The sequence below is a fragment of the Diplotaxodon limnothrissa genome, linkage group LG7, assembly GCF_057381915.1.
Source record: "Diplotaxodon limnothrissa isolate DT_005_m linkage group LG7, D_limnothrissa_male_GT1.1, whole genome shotgun sequence".
NCBI classification, from domain to species: Eukaryota; Metazoa; Chordata; class Actinopteri; order Cichliformes; family Cichlidae; genus Diplotaxodon; species Diplotaxodon limnothrissa.
The window spans coordinates 48,282,053-48,309,322 of NC_140602.1; the positions used below are offsets into that span (position 1 = coordinate 48,282,053).

At 41.0% G+C, this 27,270-nt stretch overlaps 1 protein-coding gene across 3 annotated transcripts in view; it reads left to right on the forward strand.

The window, feature by feature from the left end:
• Positions 1 to 18,821, forward strand: part of rgs3a (regulator of G protein signaling 3a) — a 173,135-nt gene extending 154,314 nt beyond the window's left edge. For all 3 annotated transcript variants that reach the window (XM_085359802.1, XM_085359803.1, XM_085359804.1), the window contains 5 exons: positions 4,353 to 4,423; positions 14,252 to 14,353; positions 15,339 to 15,400; positions 16,404 to 16,570; positions 16,672 to 18,821. In XM_085359802.1, coding sequence (XP_085215928.1) covers positions 4,353 to 4,423; positions 14,252 to 14,353; positions 15,339 to 15,400; positions 16,404 to 16,570; positions 16,672 to 16,872 — 603 coding nt within the window. In that variant the 3' untranslated portion in view covers positions 16,873 to 18,821. The remainder of the gene's footprint in view (positions 1 to 4,352; positions 4,424 to 14,251; positions 14,354 to 15,338; positions 15,401 to 16,403; positions 16,571 to 16,671) is intronic.
• The last annotated feature ends 8,449 nt before the right edge of the window (positions 18,822 to 27,270 follow it).

Consider the following 27,270-nt stretch of genomic DNA (forward strand, 5'->3'; position numbering starts at 1 on the left):
GGTCTGAAATCAGGCAGGCAGTCATGTGAAAAAAAGTCCTCTTTTTTCTGAATTCTGTGGCTTTCGTGTGCTTAAAAATAACACTTTAATCTTCAGGGAATCTTTTTGTTGTTGCTGTTATAGCCTAAAGCCTACACCAGCCCAGCTATCTAAACCGTTAATATTTTAGTATCGGTAAAACTGTGTTTACTTATCAAAGCTGGCTCGCATCAGAGCTTCTGGAAAACCAGGTTCAGAGCAGGGCAGTGATGCAAGGTTTTAACAGCATCATTAGATCACTGTGAATGGGGTATGCCACATAAACACTGCCACACAATGCCAGGAAGCGGGGCTCTGACACGCAGCACCAATCTAATGCTTTACTAGTTGGAGTGGATTGCTCAGACACTGGCTTGTGAGTTTGTGGTCAAACAGACAAAGAAACAGGGGGCTGAAATGGATGGAAGCAGTCTGAAGGAGGCCTGATGACGAAAAGGCAGCAGGGCATGAAAAGCCAAAAAGTAGTTTGAATACACAAAGAGCAAAATACATTTATTCACCTCTACGGTTTTAGGTTGGGGGCGGATTTGGAGTCTGACCTGAGTCTGGGTCAGGAATCCTTCTGAGCTGTGTTCATAATATTGTTCTTACAGTGTGTTTGTCGGTGGTGTGGAGTTAAAGAATGAACAATTTATTGAACTGAAGGCAAATAGTTTGTGTCCTATCCCAGTGTGGCACACACATATTCTCCTTTGATGTTTACTGAACAGACATGCCACGAGCATGGGTGTCTTTTTATAAACATTTGAAACTTTATGTAGAACTCTCCAGAACACGTTTGCCTATGTTATTCACACATGCATACATATATAAGTACACACAATGGCCTCCAAAGGCACATGTGTCACGAAGTCTGTTAAACTTTGTATCTACACAGCTGTCCCGCAATCCGTAACAGCGTGCCAACATGTTCATCCCGTGCGTCAGGGGGCTATGTCGCCGTGTGGTCTTTGGCTAATGCTGTGTTTTCTTGCTGTCTTCAGTTAAGTTTGTTCTCACAGAGACTCGTGCACCAAGGCTATTTTTAGAAAAGCCTCATACTTTTGTTATCCTCTACTGACCATTGCCAGGCACACAGTTGTGTGTACATGTGTGTGTGTACCGTGTGCGGGCGTGAAGCTGGGCTTGGGCTATCAGAAGGAACAAAGAGGAAAAGGAGCAAAACAGAAGAAAAGTAGAACTAATACCTAAGAATACATTTTTAATGCTTTTATATTATATTTTTTACTACTCAAAACTAAATTCTTTGTATTAACAGTGCTATACAGTTTGCTGAAACTCAAGTTTTGAGGCTCTTTGGGAGTTACACATAAAGTCAGATGGTGTTTGGTGCTAATATTCCACAGGTTTGCAAGTAGCTTATATCAACAAACTGTAATAATATTTTTCACTGGACGACAGGACCATGGCCTCATAAAAAATATTTCCGTTTCATTTATTTAAAACATAGGTGTCATAAACGTCCCTGTTGCTCTGACGCTGTTTCCTATGAAAGGCTTATATTCAGGTAGACAAGTGGTAATTTGTTGAAACCCATAATGACTTCCTCTTATGTAGAGTTTAATCAGTGTGTTCCTGTAGATTGCACCCTCACCCTCATGAATAGAAATTAAGTGGAAGGTAGAAGGGCATTTTTATCCTGTGTGAAATTATGGTGTTGCAACTGAAGACACTCATCCCTTTTGACTAACTTTCCACTGACATCACAGAGCCATATTTCTTGATTTGCAGTGCTGCTGTTGGGTGTAGACAGGAGGTTTGGCACTCCGTGTGTGTGTTTGTGTGTGTGTGTGTGTGTGTAGAGGGAAGGTAAGAGGTGAAAAATACTTATCATTTTCAGGTGTCAGAATATATTTTATTTTATGATCTATCTGTGCTCATGGCCTTTTTTCCCTGTTTGAGCTTGGATGCCATCCACATTAATGTTTAAGGCAGACTACCTCTCCAGATATGTTCAGCAGCAGGTGCTAATTAATTTAAAGGGTTGGCATGTATTTGGATGAAACATCCAGATTGTAGCAAAAGCTCACATATACACCCCTCTGCACTCATTTAGGTGAAACAGTAGTCTAGTTAAACATCACCTGGCATGAGGACAAGTTTCTTTGAAGAGGGCAATTGATGGCTCTGTGGAGACTGGGGCTGCCCTGTTGTTCTCTTACTCTGAGATTAATGATTAGATTCTGGTTTCTCCCATGAACCTCAGTGACATAGTCTCTTTCCAGACTAAATAAATAAATACATAATACATGGACTATGTTTGTAGTTTGATTCTGTTGTGTAAGTTTTGCTTATCACAGAGTAAACATCACAGGTGTTTACTGGTATTAGATGTTGAATGACATTGAACAAAATGGACATGAAGTAACAATCAAGACAGACACTGACTAAGTGTCAGTTTAATATGTAAAAACATGTTTGCGTGATGTTGAAATCGATCAGTGCCCCAGTCTACATAACCAAATACAATATTCTTATTTTGCCCATAAAATGAAGCCTTAAACAGACGCACATCACAATTTTGTCTGTGCTCTTGGATTGTGCTTATTTTTAGATATCTCCTACAACATATTCTCACTCACCTTTCACATTCGACTATGACTTTAATCTGAATGCTTGGAGTGCATCACTCTGCACTGCACACAGTGACAACCTTAATCTTTGTTAAAGGAAGGAGTTATTAAAAGAGTGTAGGAGACATGTTCCATCTGTAACTGGAGCTTTGAGGAGACAAATCCACTCACAGGTACTAAAGGTGATTAAAAAAAAAGCTATGCAATCTGTAGTATCAAATCTGCTCTGAGGGAAGGAGGCACTGACACGTTGTGCTCACTCACATCAGCTTCAGCAGTTTCTGCGTTGTCCTGCTGAAAGCTGAGGTTGTCAGAATAAGCTACCAGCTAGAAAAATGATGTACAAACGCAGTTAAGTTAAATTGAGCGTATTTCTCCGCCTTTTTTTGGCAGTGTTTAGAGTTGTCAGTCACTTCAGTAGATCAATAGATTATTCCACTTTGAGCAGAAACAATAATGCAAAAGCACGACAGGATATAGTTTGGCAGCTGGTATATGTAGGGTGGTTCAGTGTGGAAGGATGCATAAAGCAGGAAGTGTTTGCCCTTGAGACTATGCATTATTGTTAAATACAATAATAACGGTACAAGCACAATGTAGCCATTCTAGCTGTATGCACGCAACTGGACAGACAGTTTGAAACTAATCATTTAATAACACTACCACCAGTATGTTTCTGTCATACCACCGAGGAACCCAACTGGTTTATTACATTTTTAACCTTTAAGTAACCTTGACAGAAGTGTTTACGGATATGGAAAGCTATTTCGTTTAAATTGCAACTTTGATTTAGCACAGGCTTGAAGGAGACAAAAAAATGTGTAGCTTCCTTGATTGATAGGAAACAGCTGCTGTGGTAGGCTTGAGGTCTGACAGCTTATAAGGGCTCAAAAGAATTCATGGTAGGAAAAGAAAAAATACAAATGGTATGTCTTTAGTTTTGTTGCTGCATTTCTAGAAGAATTTCTTTATTTCACCAAAGTAAAAGCTTCACAAGACCTTTAAGAACTGTGGCACTGCCAACATTTGTAAAGAAAAAACAAAGGAAAAGAGAAAAAAGCCCTCACTCTCAAGGTTGAAACGCAAGCTGGGGGTCTTCAAAGATAGAAAACACACGCCATCTGTTACCAGCTGGCCAGTATCTAGCTCGGATGTGTATTGCTGTAATACAATGGCTCATTATTTAGAGCCTCACTCACACATACAATGGGGGCAGTTTCAGACCATCAGATTAGTGGAGATTGACCCCTTCTCCACCCTGAAGCAACTTCCCTTTTCCCTTAACCAATCAAAATGGTGGGTTGGCAGAATGTGTCATGTGAAACCCGGAGTCTTGGCTCAACACTTCAAACCTAGGGCACAGTTGGAGGCCAACAGAAACAACAGCTGTAGTCTTTTACACTCTCCCACTCTCACAGATTTCCTTACTTTGTTATGCCCAGACAAACACCAAGTGTACCCGTGAGATACAGGCACACACCTCAGAGAGCACTGTGGGATTTACAATGTGGACTGCTGCTATGGAATAACCATTTTGGAGGCTGGCTGTATGTGTTACCTGGACTAGCCTTGCTTTTGATAAGGACACTCCACGGACTTACTTGCTTCCTAGCCAATTGGGTAGTCATAGCCAATTGGAGGTAGTCAGAGCTTGCTACAGTCTTTGCAGGAGCCTGCAGGGCCCTCTTTCTGTGTGGAGGGTGGATGATGCAGTGTGTCCTCTCCTTCCTCTTCCCTCAGTTGAGTGCCGGATCCCCCTGTAGCTGCGAGGTCGGCCCCGGAGGAACCAAGAAGAAGAAATCCAAGAACCTGTGAGTATTCAAATCATATATGGATATGTCTATCGTGTTCCATTTATTTTGTCCCTTTGTGCGTTTGCTCATTTAGGAATTTGTAAGGATTTTCTTATCAATTACCCTGGTGCAACATTAAGACAATACACGAAAAACAGAGCATTGCTATTTAGATTTTAAATGCAGACTTTATTTGTGTATGAGAAGGAGAAGCGATTTGAGTGGTAATTAAATGACATGACAACACAGATCTGACAATTATATTAAATTCAGAGTTTCCACTTGGATGTGTCAAAAGAAATGTCCAATCAATAGTAGCTCTAAAGCTTACCCAGTACTCAAAGTTGGTAGGATGCAGTGGACATTTTGGTACATAATCAAGATTAAAGGCTTGAGCCAACCTTTATTTCTTTATATTTTTCTTCCAAGGAGCCAGACCTTCTTGTTATTTTTTAAAATAATCTTGAGCATTAGTTCTTCAGGCTTTCTGAAGGTCTTTTGAGGTTTTTCCTTAGATGTCGGCTGCATTTTCACTCACCTTCAGTCCAGTCCTTTCAATAACGTGACATATTTTCAGAGGAATGTTTTTCTGTTTATTAAACCACCTAATGTTGACTTATGAACGATCAGGATAAACAAGGCACCTAATTCAAGGGATGAACCAGTGTTGCATCTACTCACAAAAGACATCTTTAGAAAGAACCAAAGTAACCTGTTGCAAAGACACTTGAATTGTTTCCAATTCTTTAGTTGAAGTTATAGAAAATGCCAAAGACTGACAGGCATAAATTCATATTTTTTCAGCAACAAGGTGATTTTCAAATAGCTACTAGCCAAAATCTTGGCATATCTTAGCATTAAAGCCTCATCAGAACTCATCAGAAGTTGGCCATCAAGAAGCCATTCTTAAGGAAGCAAAACAGGGAGAAAAGGCTGCCAACTTTTAAGAACTGGGCTGAAAAATCAGTGACAATAGGTTTTATGGAATGATGAACCCACATTGATCATTTTTAATTCAAATTGTCATCATTGTATACAAAGGAGGTCAGGAGAGTAGGTGTCTAAAGCCATCTGGGAAACACGGTGGAAGCTCTGTCATGGTTTGGTTTGGGGCTGCATTTCACCCAGTGGTGCTGGAGATCTTGTCAAAACTGATGGAATAATGAATCCACAAAAGGAAAGTCAGATTTTTATCTGCCATGCAATACCTTATGGAAAAAATTTGGATGCCAACAGCTTAGTTTTTCAGCATGGAAATCATCTCAAACGTATTGCTAATGGAGTAAAAATGTACCTGGAAAAAACAGATATGAGTCATGGATTGGTCTCTCCAGAGCCCAGACTTCAACATTACTGAAGCAGTGTGGGATAATCTTGTGAGAGAATTGAACCAAAGGCAGCCAACATACAAAGAAGAGCTTTGAATGTTTTTGAAGAAGCCTGGAGAACTTTTCCTAAAGACTGCTTAAAGAAATGACAAGAAAGCTTGCAGAAGAGTTTATGCTACGTTGAAGAATAATTGAGCTCAAGCTCAGTAGAATTGTATAACTCTGTTTTTACCTAATATATTGTACTTCCATGTATGTTTTTCTTTTGCCAAGAATAAAAAAAAAAATCAGCACATGGCGACACGTTTCCCAACTCAGCAGAAAAACAGCAAGTATGGCAGCCCTCCTGTTCATTCACCAGCCTTTTAATGCTAATGTAATCAACAGAGTGTACAATTTCACACCCCTCTGTAGCGTGGAATGTATTAAACAATCCATCAATCCAGTCACACCCTTTGTGTGGCTGGATTGATGGATTGACGACTGAGAGTGTTAGGACAAATACCCAGTAGATGTCGAGTGTCATTTTAAAATTTAATTTAGATGAATTAAGGCAGATAGGAAAACTGTGGATGTGCTTCTCGGGTGTAAATGTGACTAATTAATGTTGCACGCATAATATCTACATGTTCACGGACCTGCAAATGCAGAGATGTGCTATAGACTTTGAAAGACAAATGTGAAAGTTAAAGCTCATAGTGTAATGCTGCTCATCAACTGCTTAATGAAGCGGTAAATGAGGTGTATGGAACCATATGCGCGTTTCATATTCTCTTTGAGGTGAGAAGTAAGGTGTACATGTTGGGGATGCACATGGGCTCAGCAATTCATCGGCTGCTCGTTCTCTTCTTTGAAAAGATGAAAGCACATTTCTTACATTGCATACAATAAAACAGTAGCTGTCCTTGAGCCTGTTACTTTTTTGCAGTGTTTAGTTAAAGAGCAGATTAAGTGATTAAAATTCCTCAGCTATTTTTTTCCCAGTGGTCTGGAGTATGTAGCCTGTTTGTCAGCTGTTGCAAACCTATTCAGCTTGTCTTCAATGTTTGAATAAAACAGGCATAAAAAGAATACAATATGGAATACAATATACTTTTAATGTGAATATATCGGGTGTGCCTATTTTACAATTCAAGACCCCAAACACAGAGCAAACTGATAATACTGAGCAATGTGTGCCTAAATAGATTGGTTAGAAAAAAATGTGACAGCTTGATTGACTGCAGTAGGTAGAAAAAACCTTTGTCATCTAATACTACACATGCTGTCTTCTGGCACAGCCAAGGCAAGTGCAAGCTTGAAGCATGGTCTACAGGCCAGTGATAAAGTACTGTAATCTTTTTTAATCAATATGTAATGCAGCGCTCTTCATTTATTTGCAGTTCATATTATACTGCAATATTGCAACGACACATAGGACTACATCCATGCAGCATTTCTCTTAAGTTTGAACTCTTCTACACTGGCCAACAATTACACTGGCCAACAATCACACTGACATATTAGAGCGTCAAGGAAAGTATATAAGGAAAGTTAAAAAAAAAAGAAAAGAAAAAAAGATTACAGGTAAAAAAAATACTAATTCTCAAACTGCTGCTATTGAACCATAAGATTTGTACTTGATTTTTCTCAGCTGTAAGGTGGGACGTTAGGGCCACATGAAGTAAACAACATTAGTCAAATTGTCAAAATGCGGAGATTAATCTTGCACCAGTCTCTGCTTTTGTCCTTGCTCTAATAAAAGGATGTTGTGCTTCTTGGGTGCCATGGCCTTCAGCTTAAGTGGGTTCATGCTGTGTGTGTTAGAGGCTAAGCAAGTAGCATTTCTACTACATGGTTCTGACACTGTTGAAGGTTGCATGAAAACAAAAGAGTTTTTTGTTCTTAAACTGTATGTCAGTCAGTCATGAAACTCTCTTCTGTCACCATCAGTCAGTAAAATAAGGATGACTCTAAATGTTCAGTGATGCGAGCCTCTTTTTGAATATACAGTTTTCACCCACTTCCAGTCATTTACCAATATGCCACACTGCAGACCAGTAGCAAGGGAAATATCTACTCATTAAGAAGAATTCACCAAAATTCTCTGTGCTATAGATTAAAATATGATGCACAAGCATGCTCGAAAGAAATTAAATATCAAATTACTTCGCTTGAAAGTAGGAGACTGATTAATAACATGGGAGCCGCTTGAGCGAGTAGATGTAGATTAGTGTAAAGCGGAAAAATTACATCTGACATGGCCAAATCATGCCAAGAATTAGCCATTTAAAACTTTAAGAAGGGTCTCTTTGGGCAAGGAACCAGAGGAGAGACGGTTGGGAGTGATGTGCAGCAAGAGGTCTTGCAGCGACTCTGCCTCGCAATTCACAGGACTTCTGCTACTAACATCTAGGTGCCAGATACCACAGGGGACCTTTAGAGGTCTTACAGAGTCCATGCCTGGCTGGTCAGTGCTGTTTTTGCAGCAATACCAAAGCATATTAGGTAAAGGTGTTCCTAATACTTATGTCTACATATGGCTTATGTATCTATACAACTTTATCTTGATCATCATTTATAGCAAAAAAGACACAAATATGGTCTTTCTTCAAATAAGCATTCTTTCTAGCATCTTTATTCCACAGACAATGGATCACTGCATGGTGACAGCACTTTCAAACCAGCAGCAATAAAATCCATAAATCTGATACATGTTGATAGGTTCAGGATCAGAATACTAAAGCGTTAAATTGGTAATCCAACTTCACTTCAAAGAGATGCTAAATGCACACACATGGAAAAGGCACAAAAATGAAGAAAGATACTCAACAACTGTTATTGGAAACACAACGCAAATGAGCATCTGTTCATTTCTGCCATTCTGTCTGACTCATGTATAGATTTTACACTGAATATATGCAGTGTTCTCATTAGTATTGCTGGATAGAGATTGGCCGTCATTGAAATATAATACAGATAAAGCGGTTTCCTGCAAAATGATTAGTATCCCTGTAATTGGTGCCAAGGTACAAGAACTAAGTCATTTTTTGTGGTGTGAGAATTGGCCAAGTGTCCACTGAAATGCTTGCAAATTTACTGCTGAGATGAACTACTTAAAGTTCCTATTTTTGAAGAAAAGTCCAAGTTATGCAGATGATATATATTATTACACTAAACTATATATTTCAGCTTAATAAATCACACTAAAAAACACAAAAAAAGGCATTTAGATGTCTGGGGCTCTTTCATCGTACATTAAAGTGATGAAACCTCAATTTTCCATTGCCCTTGAAACTATTTACAGTTTATAGGTTCATGCAGTGATAGCTCTACTGCAATGCTGAATACTTGTTAGTTCTACATGATCAGTCAGTGCTATGCTGTATGAGTCCTGCTACTGTTATAGCGCTCCATACAGCATTGTGGGATTACACAAATTCTTCTTTCTTGTCCACATTTATTCTATATTAGCCAGTACACAGGACAGCTAGTGTGCAACTGTTTTCTACTATCACGGTTTTTAGGTCCAAGCGACACAGTCTCAGAGGCCACTGTAGCTCCATGCTAAGAGAAAAAAGGTCTTTAAGCAAATTGTTCTGATGCAGCTCGTCACCTTGGACAGAAGACCCTCTCCCATTGTAGTCCAAGCCTCTCAAACCCCAATTGAGGGAATCTGCCTTTAAACAGTCCATGTGGATTGAGTGAGCCCAGGGTCCGCCTTCTCCAGACCCTCAGGGCTATATAAAGCTCCACCAGAGCCTCTCAGGGGTTAGAGGAATGTGATTGCCAAACAGAGCCCTGGACTTTTGACACACACTCACATGCAGTACATACTGCCTTCATGCTGGCACCCATGCTTCACATGATGGTTGATTTCTCAGAGAAATACCTGGAAAGGTAAGAGCAACTGTGTTGGGCGTGTGTGGATTTAACTGCGGTTTGAATGTTGTTAACGAGAATTAGAAACATCAGCAGGGAGATTGAGAAAAGTGTGAGCAGGGGCTGGTTTGAGTCCCACATGGATTATTGCTCTTAGGCTGGTAGGAAGCTATCTGACCTCTACATGGATCTCATTTGACAGTCACAATGAGGGAAAAGAGTCCCCCACGAGGCTGAAGGACTGAGACTATTTTGGAGGAAACAGCTTTTACTTCTAACTTGAGGCTGTCCCTTTTTCTTAATATACGCAGCCTGGATTTCAGGAATAGGATTGCTCATGTGGTCTTTGTGGCTAGGAAGGTGAGTTTCTCTGAAATAGAGCTCTTTTTTTAGCCTTGATTGAGGGAGATGGTGGACGTGATGGTGTTATATTTATAGACAAAATTTAGGACAATTCCCTTTTTCATTGTTCTTCCAGGAATATTCAAGGGCTACTTCCTGTTGGTTACGATTCCCATGATTATTATCTTGATGAATGTGGCTTGTGTTTCTGGACACCACTGTTTCGTGAGTGAAGAATCTACAATGCAAGTGCTTACAATTTCCCCACATAAATCTCACAGTTATTTTGACACAACCCTTGACCCGTTATAGCGACACACACACAAATACACAAACAGGCACATGTGCCAGCACAGCGTTATTTGTGTGTCATGTCCAGCATCTAGTTCACAGGCAAACGGCCTTGAGTAAACAAGATCTGCTGGACACAAGACTGTGCAAATATGGGCTTAACAAAAGTTTAAGCACAGTTATTATGATAAATGTAGTGAGCGGTATACTGCAATGAAGTGGAGGATTGGATTTGTCTTGTGCTTATATGGTACACTGTGCTCTGCAATATGTCTGTCTACAGCTGTCTCCCCATGTGCTACAAGAGCCTTTCCCAGAGAGTGCGGCCTACTTTCAAGAACACCAGGAATAGCCAGGGGGGTGCTATTAGTACGACTAATGTGAGCCAAGCAAAGAGGGAATAAAGAGCATGGAAACCTGCAGATAATTGCAGCGCAAAAGACCTCTTGCTCCTTCACTCAAGCACGTAAAAGTGTTCTCTCTCGCAGAGAAGCAAGCAGGCGCATAACGTGCGTACACATTATACCTGCGCCTCACTTTTTGCAGTGGTCACTGTGTTTAATAAAGCAAAAACAGCAGCATAGATATGGAAAAGGACTAGGGGCCGATTTAGAGCTCAAGAGAGGCAGTAAAGAGGAACTTTAAATAGAGAGGTACTCAAGGTCAGAGGCTGTGAGGACTGCGACTGTGTATGTACCATTAACACATAAAGAGCAGAGGTACAAAGAGCACCGGATAGATAACTGTTCAGCACAGTATTATGGTTAAGTGACTTTTGTCAAGTACAAGAAGACTTTCCATCTCCAGGACTGAACAAAATGATACGTAAAATTATGTAACTGCACTTTCTTCTGCCTTTTTATGTGAGAAGCAGCAGGCTTTGCCAGTATTACAACTGCTTCATGTTTTTATGTTGCTCTTTTATTATTTTTATATGTGTGCTAATGGTTCAAAGGGGCTTTAACCAGGATGTTCTTCCTTTGTTTGGGTGATTATTTACATTAATGTGATTGTGAAGAGTCGTCCGCACAAATCACTTAATCTAGCTCTGTAAGATAGTGAAAACCAGGACTATGAAAGCCTTTCTTGAATTGGTGGAAGTGGTGTTTACTTCCGTTGACCAAATAATCACACAGGCAATTTATTTCATGGCTGCAGCAGCAGAGTTCCTGCAATTACTGAAAGGCATACACAGAAACAAAGCGTTAATGCACTCCAGGCTGTGTTGATTTAAATAGAGAATGGTAACATGTGTCACTTATTCCACAGCTGGCATTGTGTTTGAGTTTGTTTGTTGTTGTTTTTAAATGGATGGAAAGATCATTTAAGAAGATGATGTAAGCTGCTTGGGTGTGCAGTATCCAGTGGCATCCACTTGGTGGCAGAAGAGAAACATACATTTCCTTTAGCTGTTGTGACATCATTGTCACATTATTGACACATGGGCTCAGCTTGTATAAAACCAGACAGAAATACATAAAGCAGCTTTGTGATGGGAAGAGTGAACTTTTCAGCTCTTATAAAACGCTCCTTTCTTTTTTTTTTAAACTCACATGCACTTGCAAGACAGAGCTTTCCTTTATGTTAACACATGCCCAGCTTAAACGTAAATTGCCTCGGGTACAAACTAAATATAGAACCGTCTAATAAACCCAGCCCTGATGTTACGAGTTTATTTAACAGCACAAGGTTTTTCTTTTTCTTTCCCAGCAGTAATATCCTTCAGACTCGAGCGGTTCACGAGGATGCCGTGTAAGAGCCCTGTACAGCAGTTAAACATCTGGATTTGAGTCTGTTTCACGCAGAGCGCTTGTGCTATAGCAATCAATGGATGAGTCATCTTCTCTTAAAGATATTTCCATTTCCCCGGTTACCTGGCCTGAAAAAAAGGCTCTTACATGGATTTTTCTAGATCTATATCTCAGCTACAGGGCTTTTTTCATAGAACATTTGCATTTTTCACCATTTTAGCATTAAAGGAAGTACAAAGGAGCACAAGAGTGATAAACACAGGCCCTTTTAGTTCCTGTTAATTTCACTGTACCAAAGACTGGCTGCATTTCTCCATCAGGGCACTTATTGTGTAGTTCTAAATTAATGGGAGGGAATGTAACAAAGCAGCCAGAATTTTAATTTGCATCTGATTTTAGACAAGAAGGGCAGGTGCTTATATTTTCAAAAAATATAGGGTACCGGTATACTAATGCTATTAGTTTTTCTAACAAGGAAGCCAGTTTTTCCACAAGAAATTCTCTGCTGCTGCTTGTTTGCATGAAATCAGCATGCCGTGTGATTTGAAGCAGCTTGTGATCCATTTATTTCCTTCTGCTGATCCAGTCCTGGGTCATGGGAGACTAGAGACTATCCCAGCTGCAAACTAAAATAAAATTTAAAAAAAATCTAAAACAGGAATATTACTATCTCTAAACATCTTCCAGAAAGATAATGAAAGAAAGAAAAACATAAATAGGTAAAAGATCTCATCAGCACTTTCTTTTTCAGGTTACAGCTCTTTACAGTTTCCTTCTTTCTGGACTATCCCACAAGCACCCCATGTGAAACCATAAGTCTGAAAAGTGCAAATACTCCTTTTTTGTGGTCACACGATCCTGATTTTAAAGGAGCGATTAGCATTTTGCCAACCGTTCGTGCACTTGTGTGGTTACATGTGTACAGGCATGTTTCTACTTCACCTGTCCTGCAGCCTTTGGAAAAACTCAAATCAGCAGCGAACTTTGTTCTCTGTAGCTGCGACGCTACTTTTAAGCATTGCAAAAATTGCAAAAATACACGCAAACACACTGGTAGAGACTTTGAGTTTTCCAACACCTGTCTGGCATGAAAGCTCCAGTGAAGTGGGCACGAGCTGGCACAGGTGCAGAGGGGTTCTTTGAAATGGTTGTATGTCTGTTCTTTTATTACTCTCCATGAATATTCACGTGCTATATTTGTGCTAATCCGCAAGTGCCGGGCTCTTCCGTCCTCCTGTGTGTGCATGTTTGAATGATAGCTGTCTATAACTGGAAGCCCTGTTTCTTAATTTGGGGTGTGCATGCTCTCCTGGGGGGGTTGTCAGTTGGCAGGGGGACAGTTTGCAGTGATTAGAGCCAGCCCAGCGCACAACGTTGTGCTGCATTATTAGCAGGCCAGTCAATCCACAGTGGAAATCAAAAGCAGGGACTCAGGAAATGGGTGTTGAGTGAGGTCACATCCCAATGAGGCAGCACGTGCTCCAGGTCAGGAAAAGCCAGGACACGCACCATGGGATTATGGGAATACGCAGAATCCTGCTGGGGGGGCCCATGGGTACAGAGGACTGGTGTGCTACCTTATCTGAGACTCGATGTGGCGCATGCGCAGCAGGGCGTCTCTGTGTGTAAGATGGTTGGAGAAAGGTGAAACAGGTGAGGTGGGCGGTCAGGAGGGTGTTGGGTGCTGCTTCTGGATGAAAGCAGCAGAGCACTTGGGGATGTCACCGTGCGCCTTTGGCCTAGGTCAGTTTTCTCTCAGAAACCCCTCAAGGCACACGGAGAATGGCGTGATGAAACAGAGGAGTGAGGACTGAGTCTCTCTCCTCCTTCTCTGCCACATTCGTTTAGTCCCTGCCGAGGAACCTGCCAGGGACACATCTACAGGAAAGGCTGTTAGAGAAATTAGATTGACACGAGAGGCGCTGACAAGAAGCGGCGAAAAAAGGAAATTGACATCTGCTGCTGGAGAATTCTGTGCCATCACACCAACATATCCGGCTGACAACTAGAATGTACATAATGCTTATCTCCTTGTTTTTCTGGCTTTTGATTGGTTTGCTTTTGTATGGATTGGATTTACAGCACCGTGGAGCTTAATTGCTGATTCCATGCGTTGGATTGTTTCAGTTATGGATTTTGGACTTGGAAACTCAACAAACTTTCTTCCCATGTCTCCTTTTTTTTGTCTTCCTTCTCTATCCACTTTATTTCATTTTCTTACCCTTCCTTCCTTCACATCACTTCCTCCTCTCTTCTACCTTTCTTTCACTCAGGGCCAAAGACATGAAGAATCGGCTGGCTTTCCTGCGGAGGAGGAATGAGTCCCCAGGAAGCAACCCAGCCGGGAAGTTAGACAAATCTATGAAGTCAGTCAAGTAAGTGGCCACTTCCTGACAGCGTGTGCTTGTGGGTGCGTGTCAGACGGTTTTCTGGATCTCACCACAACTGGTGATGACCTGGCTCTTGGAAGACAGATATGTGGGCAGAGATGGGAGTGTGCTTGCAGTTTGGCATCAATTAAATGAATGGGAGAGTGTGTGAGTAAGGCTGGCATGCCAGAAGGAAGGAAGGCATAATGCTTGGATGCAGCCCTTTAACTTCTCTGTGAACTATATTCATCGGTTGAGTAGATTCATATTTATTTGTGTGGATCATTTGGCATCAAGTAGGCAGAGTAAATATCCATCCCCAATGTATTCAAGGTATAGCTAATATAACCATAATAATCATAGTTTTTGTGGCAGTGCATCTTATCTGGTCTGCTCGATTTAAAAAGGAAGTTAATCTGTCTTTATGTCATTACTTAGAAGATGTAAGAACAAGGAAAAAGTGTAATATGCAACAACATTTGTTGGCGAGTCAGGTGAGGTAATAGAATATACTATGAAACTAAAATATTGTCCCAAATAAGGCCTGACACGTGGATTGCAGCGGGCTAAGATTGGCCGTTAAAAAGGCATACTTCATTGCAGGATACAAAAAAAGAGGCAGCAGGGGGCAGACAGATACCCATATGAGTAGGAGGTCTTAAACCAGGCTGCGCATCCTCATTGGCTGTCTGAAGCCACTCCCCCTCTCCACTGCCTTCCAAGTTGCATTGAATGCAACTATAAAAGCCTCCCCCCACCACTACAGTGGAGCAGACTCATGGCTCTCGCTGTTGTGACCATTCATAAGGTAGAACCGAATGTGAGAGACTAGACACAGAGTGGAAGGAAGCAGTGAGAGATAGAGAGATAGAGGACGTGTCTGCATCTGCATTTCCTCTCACCTGCCCAGCAAAGTTCTGCGGATGGGTCACACAATGAGAAACCTGGCTGAAATGGGCTTGTTAAAGAATCGCTCTGCTTTCATCTGCAGGCCCACCCCAGAGGAAGCGCTCAAATGGGGGGACTCGCTTGATAAGCTGCTGTCTCACAAATGTAAGTGGCTGGATTCTTTTCCTTTCTTCTCTCGACTTTTGCCTCATGTGTTTTACATTCTTGTGTTTTACATTGCTGTTTAGTGCAGCATGGTTTTAGACTCAGAGTGCATGCTTAAGGTAGAGAAGGAAGTAGATGAGCACCGAAACTATGCACTTACTGACATATACATGCACACACATACACGTTGTTTATGTAAATGTGCAGCTTTCAGCAAGTTTCCATAACCTAAAAGACACTATTCATAATTGAGACAGAATGACAAAGTGAGACCAACACAGGCATCTCTCTCTTGTGCTGCTATTCTGAGGTTTTCCACAATTCATCACCCACAATCTGCTCCCGATTCTTTTACAAAAGCTGACACGACGCCAGCGCTACATCTGCTAGTCATTCGGTTTTGCTGGCCTCTTTATTTGCTCTCTTTTAATTTCCTTACCTCATTCCTGCTTACCAGAATGAGGTAAGAGATGACTGCGTGCATTGGCTCTGCTTATCAGCGCGGGTGATTCATGGGAACGGAAAGGTGCAGACAGGAGCTGTGGGAGGACAAGGTTTCCTGCTATTCTCTCTCCTGGATGCCTTCTTCCTTAAATCATTAACAGGACCAAAACTTTAAAAAAAAAATCAGACCAAAGTGCCTCATAGCCCCCCCCCCCCTTTACACTGAAACAGTCACTTCTTTGTTCATTCGCAGCTTGTGCACAGGAGCAGCATTGCCATCATGCCCCAAATATTAAGGAATTACAGAGTCACAGGGGTGATGTCACTTAAAAGGCTGTTGAACAGTTGAATGTGCGCTGCTGTATTCAGGTTCTCTTTTTCTTTTTTTTTCACGATTCACTTTATTCCAACCACATGACTCAAAAGGCCGTCACCGAGTTATTTTTAGACACTGAAACTCTGAGGAGGGCTTCAGCTTTGAGGTTGCCATGGCACTTTAGTCAACTCTCTCCTTGTTTATTCTCCTCCTTCCCCTCCCACCCCTCTGCTTTCCCCTCAGATGGTCTGGCAGCATTCAGAGCTTTCCTGCGCACAGAGTTCAGCGAGGAGAATCTGGAATTCTGGCTAGCATGCGAGGAATACAAGAAGATCAAGTCACAGTCCAAGATGGCCTCAAAAGCCAAGAAAATATTTGCAGAATACATCGCTATCCAGTCTTGTAAAGAGGTGAGTGCGAATAAACGCAGCCTGTAAAAAAAGGGCTTGAAAATGGTAAAGGAAATATGCATTTATTCCTGGACTTATTCTCACTTATTTTGGTTCTGCAGGTAAATCTGGATTCATACACTAGAGATCACACTAAGGACAACCTGCAGAATGTGACACGCTCCTGCTTTGACCTAGCTCAGAGGCGGATATACGGGCTGATGGAGAAGGACTCATACCCCCGATTCCTGCGCTCTGAACTCTACTTGGACTTAATCAACCAAAAAAAGCCCAGCTCCACTTCAACTTCATCTTCGTCATAAGAGACTAGAAAAAAAAGAAGATGAAGAGAAGAGAAAGATGATGAGAGTAAAAAAGAGGCCAGACTTGAAAAGTTATACGTAGAGTGGGTGGGATGTGCGCTTCTTTGTCTGCCTTTATTTTTTATTTTTGTCTTTCAGTCTGTTCATTATTTTCTGTTGTGGTGTGAGAGGTCACGGCAAACATATGGCACTGCAAAGGAATGTAGTTTACATAGTTATGGGTGAATGGCTCGACTGATGAGTGGATGGATGGATGGATGCAGACGCCCATGAGCAAGGGCTGGAGCAGGAGCTGGACGCTTGTCTCATCACTGATTTTTGTTCTCCTTTTTTCATTCATATTGTCAGCAAAAAAAATATCAATTTGTTTTTGTTTTTGTCCAGTTGTACTGGAGTAAAGGAGGAGTTGCATCATAAAAAAAAAAGAAATCCCTGCGACACGAAGACAGTCCGGTACTGTTTTATCACTTTTCCGCCCCCTTCCTTTATTTCTTTTGAGAATTCCCTGCTTTGCTCCATCACGTCTCTCTCTGCGAAGCAACTTCAAAGCTGTCGGTACGACGCGACGTCCTCTTCCTTCACGTTCTCTCATCAGACTCTGTGACAGAGGAGGAAAAATCAAGCTGATGTCTGAATGAAAAGCCACCGGCGTGGCTCTGGTTTCACGCGCATCCGTTTAAACCCTGCTTCCGCTCGAAGCTTCTATAAATGGCTTTCACCTTAGTTTGTTCATAAGACTGTGGAAAGACGACGTGAGTGTTCAGCACAAAGACAAAGACGGGCAAAGAACACAGACGTATAAGTAGTAGATGGACTGGAGCTGTGACAAAACGCAAATATGTGTCTCACATTAAAAGACATTAAAATCTACAAACACAAAAAAAACCAAGACGACTTGCTTCCCGTCTCCATAGACTGTTTACGACAAGGAAGGAAAATCCAAGAGGAAGAAGATTAAAAACATCTCCTTTAACATTGTAGCTCATGGACTAATCAAGGAACCATTCTCAGGACATTGCTATGACAGGTTACTGCTTAGTTTATGTGCTTTTCTGTTTCTGTTTTTATACACAGTTGTTTTTTTTACATGCTTTAGGGTTCCAACATGCACTCCCCGCTCTTACTGAGCAATACACGAGAGGTTGCTCGTTTCACAGAGAAAAAAAAAAAGCTTCACATGTACAAAGGTTTGCTATTTATTTAGATTAACTTGCTGGATGCTTCTGCAGACTTCCTCACGTCCTCCAAGGCACTCAGCTGAAAGCTCTCACTGTTCAATTTAACCACCAAACAGGTCCAGTGCTGTCCTGAACTTTTAAGTGCAATATTTTATTGTTTCTTTTTATTTTTTATTTTATTTTAATATGATATTTGGTTTGTTTCTTTGGTCGTTTTTTTTAATGGGGAAGACGGAACAGTTTGAGCTCTGTATTAACTTTATTTGTTAAGAGAAAAAAAAATACTTAGAGCTATAAGGTTGACTTACAGCGTAAACTTTCAAGAAGCATAAGTAGTTTAAGCAAGTGATTCTAACTGTGTTAACTCTCCCCTCCCCCCCGGCAGCAGGCAGCTGGGGGAAGGGGGCAATATGGTTGTAAATATAATTCTTTAAGAAAAATATGTGATAGCACATTAAAAAAAAAAAAACGAAACAAAAAAACCCCAAAAAAGCCAAACAAGTCCCTGCTGGTGATGAACGTGGGACCCGGCTGTATCTATGTAAATATGAGAGACTCAAAACTATAAGATGACATGTATTGTTTAAAAAATAAAAATAAAACATTAGGTGAGCGAGAGCAGGTACAGTCTGCTCTTTTCCCTGGTCATACACTGCTTGTAAGGAGTATCATTATCACTGTTTACAATTCAAAATGCATCTCCGGTAATAGCAAGTGAAAACAGTAGAGTACATGTGGTGTCATTGCTAATGATAAATAAACCAACCAACCGATGACATAAGATGTCTCTTGTCTGTGCATTCTTTTTCTTTTTTATGTTATTTTGTTTTTAATGCCTATCTGTGTTGGTCACAAACATGCTGAGATGTAATGTGATGTGCTCTTCAGGTGGTCCGTGAGCTCCCGCGCACTCCCAGAGAAACAAAACACATGCATTAAGCCTGAAGTTTCTCGAAGGAAGTGTTGACATTTTGGAAAATGCATTCATTTGCCTTTTTGAAGCTAGCCTCGGCACATAATTATATTAGGTGAGCATAAAAACTGGATGACATTTAGTCTGGCTTAGTCCAAGCACACACCAGACGTCTTTTGAAAGGAAGTTGTAATTTTGGGCAGTTTTTTGAGTTACATTAATTTCTTTCCACACACCTATCAAGTCGCAACTTCAGTTTTTGATATGTAACAAGTCTTGAGTGTTTGAACTGAAGGCTCATCCAAGAGGCGATGCTACTGATGGAAGTATTTAACCCAGAGTGGGGCTGTCCACTTGGTGGTCCTGAGGGTTCAGTCACTATTAAAAACGTGACTGAACTGTGAAAAAAGAGGTGGGAAATTTCCGATGTGAACATTATGGACTGAGAAGATCAAACTATCTGGAGAGGAGTGAAAGAGGTCATCTACGTCCATTGTGAACGACCATTGTTGAACAGAGGTGGTGGCTTTTGACACCAGCTGTCAGCCACCTACAACTCAGACTTCTCAGGCGATTCAACCCCCACTCACCCCTCGACCCGTGTGACCTTAATAACTCACATGACGGCAGGGTGGGAAAGAATTCACTCCTCGGCCACTGTGGCCATAATGACCCACACCTTGTTTAACGCCTTTAAAAAAAGATCCTTTTTATTAATTTTTTAGTTTTATAATAAATATTTAAACTGCCAAATATAAAACAATTAAAATAGACAGTTGTTTTCAAACCTTGCAAACGCTCAAAAAGTGTGGCTTTAGAAAACAACTTGGAACAATGATTGTGAACATTGAGACTTGCCCTGATCCCAGCTGTCTTGTTTTCTTAAAAAAGGACGGTGTAAATGTGACACAGGGTCGATGGCTGGCTGGGTTTTTGGGTTGGGATGAGAGAAACAGTTGGAGGTCTATGAGAGTCGTGTGTGTGTGTTTGTCTGTGTTTTTTGGAGGGGGGTTGATCAGTCTGAAGTGGCGTTGGAGACAGTAGTAACAGCACCTAATCCTCTTTACCAGTTGCCATCTGTTTTGACAGACACAGCTTCTTTTTTCCAAAAGTGCTTCCTCTCTGAAGTGCTTCCCCTTGGCCGTCTCTATGTATTGAAAATATATACTTTTGTTCATTTTCTTTTTTTTTTGCTCATCCTTTCTACCAAACAAAGTTCATACGCATGAGCTACTTTGCCAATTCTTTTTCCTTCCTTAATGTCATTTGTGTCACTGTTTTTAAATTCAGCTGTCAACTCCAAAACACATCCATCTCACATTTCCTGCCCAGATCCCTCATGTCCCGCAACCATGTCTCTCAGTCTTTCCTCCTCTGCGACAGCCTCTTATCGCACCATTCCCGTCAAGTGATAACTTGCTACCAGGATATTGCATGACAGCTAGTACAGTTAGTTTCATTTTTTTATATCATTTTTTACTGTACTTTGCTTTTCAATTTACCAGCATTCACAGGCACACATAAAAAAAACTAGAAAAAGAATGATATATAAAATTCCAGTTTCTGACTTTAACTTTCCCGCTTCTTGATTTCTTAGTTTTTTGCATATATTTGTCATACTTGCATATTTCAGATCATCAAACTAATTTTAAGAACTGCAGGTCTCACTTCCCTCAGTTAAGGTCAGTGTTCATGACTCACAAAAGGCTTGTCTCACATAAACAAAAAACATCTTAATGATCCACAAGACTTTGGGGAAAATATTCTGTGGACTGACAAGACAACAATTAGACTTTTTTGTTACATCTGGTGTAAAACTAACAAAGAATTTGTTGATGGCTATTTAAAGCTCTTCTTTGGATGCTGGCTGCCATTTGTTCCATTCTCTGTCAGATGATCCCCCACTGCGTCAATAATGAATGATGGATTGGACTCCTGGGAGGCTGATAGTGTTATATTGTGTGTTTTTCTATCTAAATATGCTTTTACTATATTGCTACCATGGATGCAGCCACTCCCAATCAATTGCTGGGATGGTGGATCCAAATCACATGGTGCTTTCCTGCCTTCATAGTTCCATCTCCACCAGTCCAGTCCTTGAACCTGAAAATAGTCAAGTACAAGACCAGACTGACACTAAGTGAAAAAGCAGCCACTGTCCAAGAAAAAGTTTTGAAAGACTTTCTTAAAAAAAAAACAACCTTGAGAATTATTGCTCAAGATTACTTTATGAAATTTTTAGCCTGTATTCTTGTAAACAAAATACTAAGAAATGAGGGGTGACTCAATACTTGTTCACAGCACAGCATCACACAGTAAGTGACAAAAGACGTGAAGCACATCAGACGTATCCATTTATGATTTGAGTACTCACAGGTTCTACTTTTGGTTTTTCTGGGGCTGACCTCGCAGCTACAGGGGGATCTCACACCAACTGAGAGGCGAGCAAGAGGAGGACACTCTGTATAATTCACCCTCCACACAGAAAAAGACTATAGCAAGCTCTAACTACCTATGCAATGACAACCCAAATGACTTTCTAGCTATCCAGCAAGTAAATTTGTGTCAAGCTAATCTAGAGTGAGGCTAGTTCAGATAAGACACACAGCTAGCTTTCTGTTGCTTATTCCATAGAAGCATGACACATTCTAGCTAGTTTTGCACAGTACTGCATATTGCTGCTGGAAAAAGTTGGGAATCTCTGTTTAATTTGGTTGCTTCAGCCACTCAAGGAAGTTTATGTGACTTGGTTTAAACTTGGATTGCCAATGCCGCTTCAAATAGCTTTATACACCATTCATAACAGCATTTCCAAGAGTGTTTCAAGTTCATACAATTTATGTCAGAAATATTAAAACATATGTTTAACATCATCACTGGGCAATCACTGGGTGATATATATAATATATGTTGGATATTTTGCATAGTGAAGAGAAAGCATGTGAACTAAACAGAATCATGACACACTGTCTTGCTGGATTCAGCGGCGGTTCCCTGCTTGTATCCCATGTATCTGTGCAGCAGTCACAGGGGCTTAAGCCTCACTTAATCCTTAATTCTCAGATCAGCCTATCCTTTCAGCTCTGGCACGTTTGCAAAAGAAACATCATATCTTCCCTTCTGCACTCGATGACTCAGCAAACCCCTCAATCCTGGATGCTGTTGAGGGACTTTAATCTGCGTCTATTTGTTCCTTACTCCAATGTGTGCATACTTCAATAAACAAGCCTGTTATGTTAACACTATTAGCCCAAGTCCCAGCAGTTATTTTAGAACAATGATGCAGATACAAAAGAGGTATTCATCCTGCTACATTCACTGCATTTCCTGACCAAATTCATGAGAGTCAATGACTCTGGAACCCTTTTGCACATGTGGATGGGAGTAGAAAGAGAATAAACTTTCTTTTTGTCTTTTATATCATTAAACTACATTAAAAAAAGTGTCAGTGCATTTTCCCTTGTGTCTTATTTAATTTCCTCAGAAAGATATACAATTATCTTCTGAGATTTTATCCTTATCGAGCTGTTTTCACGTGAACCCGATTCATTGTCCTAACAAAGCTAATGAGATGGAGAGCAGCGATGTCCACAAGTGAACCAGACAAAAACAAAGATTTAAGGTAACCCCTGGAGGTAAAGAGGAGAAAAGGCAGGTTTTCCACAACAAAACACTTTAAATGATGAATGCTGTGAGTGAAGTAACGCTAATCCTAAATACACTTCACTAATAGGATTGTAATCAACTGAAAACCCACTGACTTCATCAGATTACAAGCCAGGAAAACCATACAGTCAGTGTTGTTACCTGAACCTGCTTCTTGAATAGAACATAAGATGTCTACATTTAGATACATCCGTAATTACGTCAGTGCCATGAAATGCTTTGTTCTGTTGGTTTTATTAATTTGCTCATCTGGGATAGGCTCCTTGTCCCCTGCTAAGTTGAACTAAGTGGAAAAACACGGACGGATTTCTGTCTCCCCAAAAACTGCTTAAACCAACAGGGAAAAAAATTCCCATTCCCCTTTTGTCCTGCTCAGCATTATCATGACTAAAATATTGATGAAGTCCCTTTTTTTTATAAAAGGAAGAGGAAAAAAGTATGTCTAGAAAAACGTTTCTGGTCCCAGATTTGATTCTGCCAGCTGGTGTCTGCCTGTGTGGGCTGTTTTCAGTAAGGTGGGGCTTTAATCTTTACAGATAACAATAATTAAAAACAAAAAACACACACAACCCCCCCCCCTCCAAAAAAAATATATATAAATAAATAAAAATAAACACAGGAGCACCAAACAGAGATAGTCAAACTAAAATTAATTTTAATACTTCCATTTGGCAAAATAGAGAGAACAACGAAACACAAAGGGACCTTTACATAAACACAGATTGAGACAGAGGGACCTCTACATTGGAGAGACCAAACAGCCACTTCACAAACGCATGGCACAACACAGAAGAGCCACCTCCACAGGACAAGACTCAGCAGTCCATCTGCATCTTAAGGATAAAGGACACTCTTTCAAGGATGCCAGTGTTCACATTTTGGACAGAGAGGACAGATGGTTTGAAAGAGGAGTGAAAGAAGCCATCTATGTCCACTGTGAGCGACCATCTTTGAACAGAGGCGGGGGTTTACGACACCAACTCTCTGCCATCTATAATCCAGTTTTGAGATCCCTCCCCAGACACCTTAACGCCCACTCACATCCTGGGCCATCTGATCTCAGGAATTTGCATGATAAGGTGGGGCCAGGTTTCACAATGAACACACCCGAAACCCTGGCTGATTGGAACCCACGCCCAGTTTCCCACCTTGGCTCAGGCGATCAGATCAGGGGGTCCTTTTGTCCCTCTGTGGGGGGTTACTCCCACTAGGTTTATATCTGGGACTCTCCACCATTTGACCTTAGAATTGAAGAAGCTTCTCGGATGAGAGGTGAAACGTCTTCAAGTAACTTAAAGAAGTCCAGACGCTTTTCTTTGCAAGCTCCATTGACGAGAGAAGACACCATACTAGCATCTGGTTAATGTGATGCAGTGGATTATGTCATTGGCAAAAGAGCCTGTTGAGTATTGCAGCATCGACAGCGATCAACTCGAAGGAAAATGACAACGGAGGCAAAAATGTCCTTAATATTTTGGGAACTTTATTCCTCATCAACATGCGGCAAAACTTTTCTCATGGGTGCCATTTTCGTTGTGGTATACTTTTTTTTTTTCTTAGGGGCGTGATGACGCAGCATCCGTGCTCTTACAATGAAACAGTGCCTCCTTGTGGTGGCAACTAAAATACTGTCTCTGTTAAACCACAGTAACCATAATGCAGTTAAACACTGTACAACATGAGTACACACAATGAATATCTTAACACCCCCTCTTGTACTCAGGTTGCTGGAATCAAAGAAAAGTTGTACAATAAACGATAAACAGTTGTACAATCTCTACCACACTTCCTTTTTTCTTTTTCTCTCCTTTTTTCTTTTAAGCACCAAACATAACGTTAGCAAACTTAGCAAGTTTTAGCTTAGAAACAGGTTTGGTCATAACATCTGCAACCATTTCTTCAGTGGTGCAATATAACAGACACATTTTCTCTTCATTTACAATGGACCTTACAAAATGATATTTAATGTCCACATGTTTGCACCTCTGTCGGCTCACAGGGTTTTTAGCCAGGGCAATTGTTCCCTGGTTGTCCTCGTACACTATTGTTTGAGTGTAGCTGTAGTCATCTATACCTTTCAAAAGCTGTTCTAAATATATACACTCTTGCATTGTGGAAGCCAGAGCCATATACTCTGCTTCACAGGTAGAGAGCGCCACAGTGGGCTGTTTCTTGGTCTTCCATGAAACTAAAGAACTGTTGTTACATAGACGTACACAGTAACCAGTAGTGCTGAGTCTGTCGGCAGTGTCACCTGCCCAGTCAGCATCACTGTAGGCCACTAGACCCAAATTTTCATCTGTGTTTCTTCTAAAACACAACTTCTTATCTTTGGACCCTTTGAGATATCTCAACACATGTTTCACAGTTCCCCACTGTTCTTCTGTAGGCTCATGGAAATGTTGCGATAACTTGCTTACCACAAAACTCAGGTCAGGACGGGTACCTGATGCAAGGTATATAAGACTGCCTACAGCCTCTCTATACATCCTCACATCTCTTATCTTAGTAGCACCTTCTGTGTAACACAATTTCTGATCACAGGGAGTTCCTCTGGGTTTACAGTTCTGCATGTTAAACCTCATCAGTATCTTGTTGACATAGGTTTCTTGTGACATTGTTACACATCCATCAGACTGAGTGAAATCAATACCCAGAAAATTCTTAAGTCTGCCCAAGTCTTTCATCTTAAATTTGACTGAAAGCATTTCTTTCGCATCCTTCATTACCTTTTCATTGCCAGCAGCAATTATCAGGTCGTCCACCCAGATGATCATAATCACCTTACCATCTTTTGTCTCTTTGGTATAAACACAGTGGTCTGCTGGGTTTTGCCTGAAACTGTTCGCTGTTAGGTATTCATGCAAGATCCTATTCCAGTTACGACCAGATTGTTTTAACCCATACAAGGATTTTTGTAATCTACAGACTAGCCCTTCTCCCTCTTCATAACCTTCTGGCTGATCAATGTAGATTTCATAATCAATGGGAGCGTGTAAATATGCTGTCTTCACATCCATTTGATGGAGTAACAGGCTCTCCTGCGCTGCTTTCTGTAACAAAACTCTTATGCTGGTTAAGTTGGCTGTTGGTGAGAATGTCTCTCCATAATCTATCCCCAACTGTTGGCTGTAACCTTTGGCTACGAACCTTGCCTTGTATCGGTCGTTTCCCTCAATGTCACTCTTAACGGAATAAACCCACTTCCCCCCCACTGTTTTCTTTCCCTTTGGCAAAGTGGTTAGGGTAAAAGTGTCATTTTCCCGTAACGAGTGAATTTCTTCATCCATGGCTTTGATCCAGTTCTTTGAGTTAGCTGATTCTATGGCTTCCTTAAATGTGTTTGGGACACCACACACTGCCCTGTAGCAGTAGTCTATGGTAGTGTGGATCTCATCGCCGCCACTGTTGGCAGCTACAAAGTCATTTAAATGTCCCGGTTTTCTTCTCTCCCTAAGAGGATACCTTTTGTTGACAAATCCATCACTTGTCACACTTGTCTCTTTTCGTTCACGCTCATCAGGTATACCACTTTGTGGACTTGTGTCTGTCACAATAGGTTCTGGAACCTCATTGTCCTTGTCACCTTTCTCTGAAGGTCTGTTAGCCATAGGCTGTCTTACTCTGCTACAGTCATCATTTAGTTCTCCCTCATCTGTCTGTGTTTGTCTTTCTACATTTACTTTGCTCACAAACTTAACAAGTCTATGTTTCTGAACTTTCTCAGTTTCAGGGTGGTAAACTAAGTAGGCGGGACTGTTCTTATCATAACCTACAAAGAAACCTTGGTCACATTTTGAATCAAGTTTCCCCTTGTCCTGTTTGTATGCATAGCACACAGACCCAAATTTCTGCATTTTTGACAAGTCTGGCTTTTTACCTGTCAGCATTTGGTAGGGTGTTTTCCCTGTTCGCTTACTAAAGCATCTGTTCCGTGTTACAGCAGCAGTTTGAATGGCATAGTTCCATAGGCATTTCGGTAGCTGACTCTCAATTAGCATGCACTTGCCCATCTCGAAAAGAGTACGCCACCCCCTCTCGGCTGTACCGTTCTGATGGGGTGAGTACGGGGCTGATGTCTCATGCTTAATGCCATTTTTCCTTAACAGGGTTTGGAAATCTCTGCATGTGAACTCTGTCCCATTGTCTGATCTAATGCATTTTACGTTGCCATATGGTGCAACATCCGCTAGAAATTTCTCTGTTGCCTGCACTGTATCAGTTTTCGTCTTCAGGAAATATACAAACACTGAGTTTGAATAATCATCAGTGAATGACTGCACATATTTGTACCCATCAATAGATTCAGTGGCTATCGGACCTGCTAAATCTGTGTGTACCATTTGTAAAGGAGCCTTTGCTCTTGTATCCGGATCTCTGTTTCGGGTTTGTGCAAACTTTCCCTGGATACACACTTCACATTCCTTTTCAGGTCTATCGGTTCTCCCCTTAATCTGCATACCGTTAACCACACCTTGCAATCTTACTACATCTTCATAGTTGCAATGACCTAATATCTCATGCCATGCCTGTATGTCATGACAGGTGTTACACTTATCATTACCCTCAACTTCAGTCTGCAAATAGTACAACTTGCCATACACATGAATGTTAAAGTTAGTACCGTCTTTGTGGGTCAAC